The 10,419-nt window shown below is 35.6% G+C and overlaps 1 protein-coding gene across 1 annotated transcript; it reads left to right on the top strand.

Annotated features, from left to right (window-relative positions):
• Positions 1-342: 342 nt before the first annotated feature.
• On the top strand, positions 343-4,426 carry si:ch211-107p11.3 (GT1 domain-containing protein). Its single transcript, XM_007250633.4, has 8 exons — positions 343-610; positions 1,409-1,604; positions 2,403-2,473; positions 2,566-2,742; positions 3,142-3,212; positions 3,310-3,366; positions 4,078-4,146; positions 4,242-4,426. The coding sequence occupies exons 2-8, from the start codon at positions 1,444-1,446 to the stop codon at positions 4,365-4,367; spliced, it is 732 nt and encodes a 243-aa protein (XP_007250695.2). The 5' UTR covers positions 343-610; positions 1,409-1,443; the 3' UTR covers positions 4,368-4,426.
• Positions 4,427-10,419: the final 5,993 nt, after the last annotated feature.

Raw genomic sequence — 10,419 nt, 5'->3', positions numbered from 1 at the left:
GACAATCAGTTTCATAAATTTAATTGGTAAAAGGAATAGAGCTTTCAGACCTCAAATAATTCAAAGAAAGTTTAGAAATCAATATTTGATGGAATGATCCTGTTTTTTAATCACATTTTTTATGCATGCACCTTGGCATGTTCCCCTCCCCCCCAGTCTTACACACTTCTTTTGGACAACTTTATGCCTTTTATTTCGTGTCATTTTCAAAAGTATAAAAAAATAATGAGCCAGATTTTCTAATCCAGTTAACGTGGTAGGCTTTCTGCTGACGTCACCCAAGCGCTAAACCAATGGGCGACGCGCTCTCAGGCTTTTCCATAGTCACGTGGTCCTCGCTCAGACACACTATAGACACCTTTTGGCCAGTTGGCTTTTGTGTGTTGGAACATAAATAGTATGATTTTTTGGGGATTTATACATCTAAAAACCTTCATTTAGTGCACACCAATAGACTGAAAGACTGTGGGTGGCGGGGGTGGCGCGTATTATTGGATTTAAATGAAATAAGCACGCTAAATGCACGTTAACGAGATAACAGTTAGCCTGATCTGTGAAGCTCGTCTTTTCTGAAGGATAACTCCGGTTTGGATTAGAGAGCGGCCGAGAGGTAACTGGCTTTTCTGCTCTTTCTGAAACCTAAAAATCTTTATTAACACGCTTGTTTTAGCAGTAAACGTGTATTTTGTATTACTTTAAAACAAATACTTAAAATAAGTAATATGAGTGATATTTTTTATATAAAAGTGGACTGTTAGGTTATTATACATGGTACACATGTTTTTTTTTGTTTTTGTTTTTTTAGAAACAATTCGGTAAAATAATGAAAAGACAAGAAACGACAAATAAAACCAGAACCAAACCAGATTTAACCAGATTTTTTAATCCCGTTAACACGCTTTTGCCTTTAGTGACTTCACTGCGGAGCTAAACCAATCAGCGCCGCGTTTTCAGTCACGTGGCTCTCTCAGGTTTTTTCTCCTTGTACCCCATAACCGTAATAATATAACGCTCAGATGTAAATTTATACTAAATAAACCAAACAAACGCGCTTTAAATAATTATATATGTATTATTTGTGCATCTAAAAAAATAGAATATCGTTGAGAAGTAACTTTATTATATATATATATAAAACTCAGATGTATTACACACAAAGTGATTTTATTTTTATTGTTAATGATTATGGCTTACAGCCAATGAAAACCCAAAAATCAGTCTCAGAAAATGAGAATATTACATGAGACCAAGTGCCAAGTCCTGCTGGAAAATGAAATCTGCATCTCGATAAAAGTTCTCCAAAAAGTCAGCAGAGGGAAGCATGAAGTGCTGCTAGATTTTGTGGGAAACCAAAACTGCACTGACTTTAGACTTGATATAACACTTCTCTTTTTATTTTTAAATGCAGGAGGAGGTCCGGTGAAGCGATGAGAAGCTCCAGAGATGGCGAGGGAAAGAGCAGCTTTCTTTAGCCAGTTTGAGCAGGAGATAATCCTGAAGACCTTTGAGGAGTACAAGAACATCATAACTGCTAAATGCAACACAGCAGCAGCTTCCAGGTCCAGGGTGGAAGCATGGCAGAAGATAGCAGAGAGGTTAAACGCGTAAGTTCAGTACGGATGTTCACAGGGTCATGGGCTGCAGCATGTGTACAGAGTACATGGATTTACCATATTCTGTTTTAGCTGATTCTGTGTTTAAAACACATTAAGAAGACAGATGTAGGGTTGCTTGAAGGATTGGATAGTAAATAAATGCATGATATGCATCACTGTAATAATTAAATAAATAAAATAAAACATACACAAGTTGTATATTAGTTGTGTGTTTGTCATCTTTTAAGGTCAAAAAGTAATTCAAGGTGTCAAGAAAAGTTTAATTTAAACTAAATGTATTTTATATTAAAGGTAGTTAACATAAAAATTAATCAGGAACATGTTTGTGAATACATTACAAGTTGTCTGGTGTAGGTATACAAAGTAGCCTCTAATAAAATGTAGTTTTAGATTTACTAATATTTGACTTTTTTAAAGTTATTCAAAAGCAGTGTGTAAGACTGGTGGAGGAGAACATGATGCCTAGATGCATGAAAACTGTGATTAAAACCCTAACAGGGTTATTCCACCAAATATTGATTTCTGAACTCTTAAAACTTTATAAATATGAACTTGTAAATATGTTTTCTTTGCATTATTTGAGGTCTGAAAGCTCATTTTTTGTTATTTCATCCGTTTCTCATTTTCTGTAAATAAATGCTCTAAATGAGAATATTTTTATTTGGAATTTGGGAGAAATGTTTTCTGTAGTTTATAGAATAAAACAACAATGTTCATTTTACTCAAATATAAACCTATAAATAGCTAAATCAGAGAAACTGCTTTTTACTGCTCTGTTCTTTTTAGATCCAACCCCAATAACGTGAAAAGAACCTGGCAGCAGGTCAAAGTCAAGTATAAGAACATCGTACAATGTGGTAAGTGATTTTATTTTCTTTAGCAGGATGCTGCAGATGATGCTACAGTCAATGAGAAACGTGTGCTCTAATTTATTTGTTTATATTTTTAGCGAACAGGAAAAGAGCGCAGAAGCAGATGCTTGGAGGGGGAGTATCTGCGTCCGGATTCACCCCCGCGGAGGAGCTGGCACTGTGGCAGATCAGAGGAAGACCCATGATGGATGGCATTGCCTGGGCCGGGCCTTCGGAACAGACTGGATCATGTGTTCGGAGCCCCAGTTCCACAGGTTGTATAAAGACTTTGCTTGGTAAAAGTTATTAAAGAAATTACTTTTGCAACTCTAGATCTCTGACTATTTTAAACCTTCTTAAAACAACAATATATTGTATTTTTTAACTCCAACATTACATTAGAAATAGTTTCATGTTCCCATTTTTGAGCCTACCTTGAAGGACACGCTTTATACATGCATTTCTGGACAAGCTGAGAGACTGGTATTGTGGTAGCTTTATTACATGATATTATACAAATTTGACTCTGGGTTTGCAGTGTTATGTAGTTTTTTTTTTTAACACCATAGCAACTAAACAGTGTTTTAAACAGTGTTGTAAACATGTAAATGTGATACAACAATTAAGATAATGCTGACAAAAAATGCTAAATGTTGCTTTTAAATATTCCACAGAGGCAGAAAGTTCAGGTCCGCTTTTACAGCATGGGCCCACCATTATTGACAGCGCAGAAGAACCTATCGATGTAAGGCATCGTTGCTGTTTTTGACCATACTAAGGCTTAAATTCTAAAGATATCAAAACTTCCTCCTCCTCATACCCAGTGGCAATTTTTTTAACAGCATTCTGATTCAGACCACGATGAGAAGAACATAGTAGTGTGTTCTCATTCTGACCAGGTAAGAATTTCTTAAATTACTAAACCTTGTTGAATAGCCCACCTCCACTCTCCTGCAGCTTTCTGAGATACAGCAATTTTGTGCAGTTTGTCCAAACAGGTTAGAATGGGTTTAAATGGGGCATATTTTGGCGCTACAGATAAATCACTTTTTTCTCTGTTATCCAGGCTCCAGTAGTTCCAAACCTTCTTGCTAGAATCCGGAGAGCCCTGGTATTTAAAACGAAGCATTTATAACTTTAAAAGTGCAGAAGAAGTCTATTAAAAACACTGTTTACAACCCGTAGCTTTAGCTGCATCTCCAGGCGCAGCCATCTTAAAGTAAATTCATGATTAGTAGAGTAGAGTAGAGCGTGTTATGTTGATTGAAATAAAGGCTATGCATATAAAGAAGGCGTGGCCGTCAGTTTTAAAGTTATTAATGCCTCGTTTTAATGTCAGAACTCTCCAAATTCTACCAATGAGGTGTGGAGCTGGATAACGGTGTAAAAAGCGATTTATCTGCAGGGCCAAAATATGCCCCATTAAAACCCATTCTCACCTGTTTATACAAACTGCACAACATAACTGGATATTGGAAAGCTGCAGGAGAGCGGTGGTGTGCTGTTCAACAAAGGATAGAACTCTATATCATGTTCTACTACAACAGAAGTCCATTTTACTCCAGACTTTAAAAAGCATTACAGTTAACTGAACCCATTCTCGTCCTCAGGTGAATGATACATTCATCAGCCCTGAAGAACCCGGTCCTTCTGGCCCATTTCGACATACTGATGAAGAGGTACCACCTTCATACCTGTGTGTATTTATTATTACTCCAACCTCCCATACTCCAACACTATACTAATGTGAGTAATACTGCTGTTTTCTTTCCAGAGTGACGAGGACGTGACCTCGCTCTACAAACGCTACCTCAAACAGGAGATCGCTTACCGACAGCTGAAGATGAAGAAGCTGGAGAAGGAGATCCAGTTGCTTGATAAAAAGCTGGATGTGAGTTAGAGCTCGTCAGGATGTCAGTAGCCCTATCTGGACGGGAATAAAAAATATATTATTTTTTTACACTTCTACTCCAAAAAAAAAAAACAGGAGGACCAGTGAAGTTTTTTTTTTTTTTTAGGTTTTCTCGGTCACATGACATTCAGGCGATCAGTAGCTCCTCCATTTCCACTCGCTGTTGTGTTTTTAACGTGGATCTCCATGGAAACGGAGCGCGCCCAAAGTGTAATTACGGTGTGTGGCAGTGGACAAATAGCTATTTTATTAAATGCCACTCTGAGACGAAACTCAGAGATGTGAGTCTGAATGGGACTAAAATTACCTGAGGACCACGAAGTTCAGAGAAAAACAGTAGATAATTCAGCCTGTATTTTTTTTTTTAATCTCAGAGGAGAAAAACACGTACATGATCGTTCCAGATGGGAATAAAATCACAGAGGATTAAACCCCCCATAAAAGAGAGAAAATTACACCAGAACTCCCTGAGTAACTAATCCCATCCGGATAGGGCTAGTGTCGTCTTCAAACATGTTACTACAATGCATCACCCAGTCATTTCTAGAATTTCCTCTGATGGAGAAAGCTATGCAGATGCCATATTATGTCCTGAAATGAAATGTTCTGTTAAAATAGCGCCAGAGTTGAGGAATATATCTACACTGATGGGCGTGGTGGTCTGGAAGTGGTATGTGTTCAGGTAAATTTCTGGCGTGTTTCTTTATATCTTGGTGGTGGAAAATACAGGTGCGCCACTGACCGATTAAAACCCTGACAACAGTCGACAGTCAGCAGTTACACCCAAAACACACCAATGATTAATTAAGAGAAGTAGTACTTCTTACTACTTAGTGCTTTTTATGACACACCGACACGCCCTAAATCTAGCTGCAGAATACGCATTTGACCGGTGCACTATAAATCACTAAAATAGGGCCCATAATGTTCATAATGGATGCTGCAAGCAGGTACCACACCTGTACGACCCACAATCCATAGACAGAAGAAAAGAAACCCAAATAAAATAATCATGTTCATTCATTTTTTTTATTATTATTGTTTTTAAGTTTTATTTCATTTGGAATATTAATCCATTTCACTTAAATAACTACATAATTAAGTCCCTGCAAAGTGAAAAGAATAAAGTGAAAGTGATCTGGAGAGCATTTTAGCAACTACGGAGTATTATATACACATGATGATTTATCAGTTATAGCCTGATGACTCTTCTTTCTGTACTGTATTCTCTATTATATAGACTTTGTTCATATTTTGTAAATAATGTTAAATAATTTGTAAATTTTTTGTTTTTTTTAAGAACAACATTTCAATAACTGTGCATTTGAGAGCATATAACACTAAACTAATAATGGATATGATTATAATCTGTGAATTCTTTATTCATGAACAATAAATGACTGGAATGATTCATAAATCAGTGCCAATGTAGACTTTTTCTGTGCTGGTAGTGCATTATAGGACTCTGTGGGCGTGGCCTAAGCTTCTGTTCTTTTCCCTTTGTTTTTTCCCTCCTTATGTTACTTTTATTTTTAGACTTTAAGTAAGTTTTAAGTTTTAACAGATTAATGTTGGTCTAATTTTTGTCAAAATTATAATTATTGTACTTGAATCTTTGTAACATCATGTTAAATATTATTTAGGATATTGAGAGGTGTGCAAAAGCAGAGCAGAGAAATTAAAATGTAAGATTAATCACCACCAAAACTCCAAAACTGTGGCTTATTCCTCACAGCCACAAGAGGGCCACAGCTGCCTTTATTCTACATCTCTGTGCTGCAGTTATAACTCTAAACAGAGCAGCAGTAATGTGCCCTTTACCTTTAAATTACTGTATGATGGTCTACTCTGAGACTTACAGTAAATAAATACAGTATATTTTACTGTAAATTACCACTAGAGTACAATAATTAATTCTTAATTAGGTTGAAATGTTGAATCATGGATTTTATCATGAGTGTAAGATGATACTATAAAATACTTCAACATAAATTCTGTCCAATTTCTGTTTTTTATTGTTATTACTGTTATACAGTAGCATGAATACATTTGAGAACCTCTGCTAAGGAAGTAAAAGCTTACTTAATACTTCCAGAAGTTCAAGATGAATCATTTCACTTTAATATTTTTAAGAAAATCACATATTTATTTAGTTTCAAAACAATAAAAAAGAAAAAGGCCCAAAATCAAAAGTTTGGGGATCTCTGACTAACCGTTACTGTTTCTTAATACAAGAAAATACGACCTGCTTCCCATCTGCCAGACGGTTTTCCAATCATCTCTCTCATGATCTACACAAGCCCAGAGCCTGATCCATCCGCCCCCAAGCTTAACAGTTAGAAATATGTTCTTTTCATATGTTTGTGTGTGTGTGTTGCTGCACAGTAGAACAGTGTGCCCACACTTCAGAGGAAGATATTTTACAGCCAAACTAATTTGACTTAAATTTTTGTAACTAGTAAAAGTAATTTAATTTACTTTTTTAAAAAGTTACATAATACATTGTACTTTAAGTGAACAACTGTAACAGTAAAACACTTTACTAAAAATTTACAGTTAGTTATATTTTTGGGAATAAGTATTTTAGAAGGATATTGAATTGCATTAAACTAAAAGTGTACCTCATAGTAGTCTGTTTTTTTGTACTTTTAAAAAGTATGATCAAAGTTTACTTTGACTTTTAATTTGATGAAAGCATAATAAAAATGTACTTTTAATATATTTTAAGGAAGTACATAAATCTGCATAAAGCTGTATATTTACAGCATACTTAGACTTTTTTCAATATATTTTAAGTAAAGTTAAGTATATATATTTTTTTCACCAGGGTTAGAGCTTGGTAGATTTTTTTTTTTTTTTTTTTTGCACAAGTGTTCTTTTTACTTAATTAAATTTTGCACAAAAACAAAAGTAAAGCACTTATCTTAATAAAAATGTAGAAAAGGAGTTTTTAACATTTTTAACGTTGTGCCTTTTGGAGATCAGCTGATGTTCTGATAGGTTTGTATATTTTGGACAGGAGCCCGGCGCTTATGTGTGGCTCTGGGTATTGTTTACAGTACCTGTGCGGGTCACAGAGAGATAAGAAAACAGATGAACTGATTAAGACGATGGGAAAAGGTGGACGTGAAGCCTGTCGCTGTTTTAGAAGTAAGCTACTGTCTGTACCACACGTAGGCCACCATCTGCAACACACACACACACACAGATACACACACAAATACACACACACAGATCTTTCTTTTGTCACCTTATCACTCTCTCTCTCTCTCTCAACCACCTGCAGCTATGAATGAAAAGCCACACATTCAGCCAGACTAACAATTCTCATTAACCTGCACCAGAACCTAAAACCAAGACCTGTATACCTGACTGGTTCTGCTAAATATGAAGCAACAGTCATCGAAAAGTTACTTTATTTCAGTGATTTAGTTCAAAATGTGAAACTCCTTGTTTTTTCTTTGATTTTACCTAATTAAAAACTTCTGGAATATAATCACTAGGAAGATGGATGATCACAAACCATCAAACCAAACTGTACTGCTTAAAACAAAGCAGTGTGTAAGACTGGTGGAGGAGAACATGATGCCAAGATGCATGAACAAAACTGGGATTAAAAACCAACCAGGGTTATTCCACCAAATATTGATTTTTTTTTTTTTTTGCATTATTTGAGGTCTGAAAGCTCTGCATCTTTTTTGTTATTTCAGTCATTTCTCATTTTCTGTAAATAAATGCTCTAAATGAGAATATTTTATTTGTAATTTGGGAGAAATGTTGTCTGTAGTTTATAGAATAAAACAACAATGTTCATTTTACTCAAACATAAACCTATAAATAGCAAAATCAGAGAAACTGATTCAGAAACTGAAGTGGTCTCTTATTTTTTTTCCAGAGCGATCCGAGTGATCAATTCTAAGCGTTTTTTTAAGTCGCTTGATCATTGATGATTATGAAGCTTACAGCCAATGACAACCCAAAAATCTGAAAATTAGAATATTATATAAGAACAATTGGTACTTTTGGTACAGTATGGGCAGTGTGCCAAGTCCTGCTGGAAAATAAAAGCCACATTTCCAAAAAAGTAGTTATCAGCAGAGGGAAGCATACAGTGATAGAACACAGTGGATCAACACCAGCAGATGACATGTCTCTCCAAACCATCACTGATCATCAGTACATTTTACATTTCATAGTCCAAACTGCTCAAGGTCTAGTGTGAAGTTTCCACCAATCAGTGATGATTATCATCACTATACATTGTTTTTTAAATTGCAACTGAGCTGAAAAGGTGAATCAACAGCAGGGAAACTGTGAAACTATTAAAAATCCCCTGATTCAAGTGTGACAAATGTTAGTAGTTATTATAAAACAAACATTTAGTTTATGTTCTAGATAACAGTGAGTCATACAGTGTCTGAAACCACATAATCAGGTCTACTAGAGATCCCTGAACACCTCCACACGGTTAGATGAGACTGTGTGGTGATTCAGGCCTGCAGTTAGCATGATGCTAATCACTGAGATGTAAACGTGCATTACTAGTGAACTGTATTAACCTCTGAGGAAGCAATCCCTCGCATGCTTATATGACTGTGTTTGGGGTAAGTTGGGGGAAGCTGGACTGTGTTAAAGAGACACTAAACCCTAAACCATATTTGTTTTTCATTAATAGCTGAAATGTGTTTATTATCTGCTTTTATTGTGGTAATTTCCGCCTCTGCAGCGCCCTCTCAGGTTTAACTGTGCTATAGGTGAGGATGATGTTTCCCAGTACTTTAGTATGCAGACACATCACAATATACAAATCAGTCAATCAATAATAATCAATAATACCGCCCCCCCTGCTGACATCCAAACAGCTAACATAAAAGATGGTTATCTGTGTCTCACCGTTATCAGAGGCACACTGCTGCTGCTGCAGCTCAGCCAATCAGCCCACCCTCCTGCCCCGCCCCGTCTAAACCCATACATCACCCAGTGCCCCTTCCAAACTACCCCTCCCATTTTTTTAAAAGCATTTTTTAAATCTGAGCTGAGGGTGGAGTCATCTATATATAAAAATGAAGAGAGCACTTCAGTTTCTGAATCAGTTTCTCTGATTTTGCTATTTATAGGTTTATGTTTGAGTAAAATGAACATTGTTGTTTTATTCTATAAACTACAGACAATATTTCTCCCAAATTCCAAATATTTTTTTTTTAATTTAGAGCATTTATTTATAGAAAATTGAAAAATTAGAGAAACGGCTGATATAACAAAAAAGAGAGCTTTCAGACCTCAAATAATGCAAAGAAAACAAGTTCATATTCATAAAGTTTTAAGAGTTCAGAAATAATCAATATTTGGTGGAATAATCCTGGTTGGTTTTTAATCACAGTTTTCATGCATCTTGGCATCATTTTCTCCTCCACCAGTCTTACACACTGCTTTTGGATAACTTTATGCTGCTTTACTCCTGGTGCAAAAATTCAAGCAGTTCAGTTTGGTGGTTTGATGGCTTGTGATCATCCATCTTCCTCTTGATTATATTCCAGAGGTTTTCAATTTGGTAAAATCAAAGAAACTCATCATTTTTAAGTGGCCCCTTATTTTTCTCCAGAGCTGTATATGTGTATATGTATATATATATATATATATATATATATATATATATATATATATATATATATATATATATATATATATGTGTGTGTGTGTCAGCCTGAGGGATTTCTGAGAAGTTAGCAGACTTGGCACGTCTCTCCTCTGTGCACAATACAGGACAGATTTGAATAGTAAACAGTAAAATCGGGTCAGACTTCTGCAGAAACGAGGGCGGGCGGCTTGTTAACACATTGAATATGTGGGCGTGTTTGATCTGAGTATTAGATAATGTGATTTTAATGCCACAGCATGTAAAACTGAGTCACACCACTGAGAATTAAGCATTTTACTGTTGCCATGGTAACGCCAAACCTTCTGTGAACCATATATTAAGGTACATGGAGGAAATAATCTTTTGCGTGTCTGTATTTATTATGATTAAATTAACATTTTT

The sequence above is a fragment of the Astyanax mexicanus genome, chromosome 8, assembly GCF_023375975.1.
Source record: "Astyanax mexicanus isolate ESR-SI-001 chromosome 8, AstMex3_surface, whole genome shotgun sequence".
Lineage (NCBI taxonomy): Eukaryota > Metazoa > Chordata > Actinopteri > Characiformes > Acestrorhamphidae > Astyanax > Astyanax mexicanus.
Note: the sequence above shows the minus strand (reverse complement) of the source record. Positions and strands in the feature narration are given on the sequence as shown.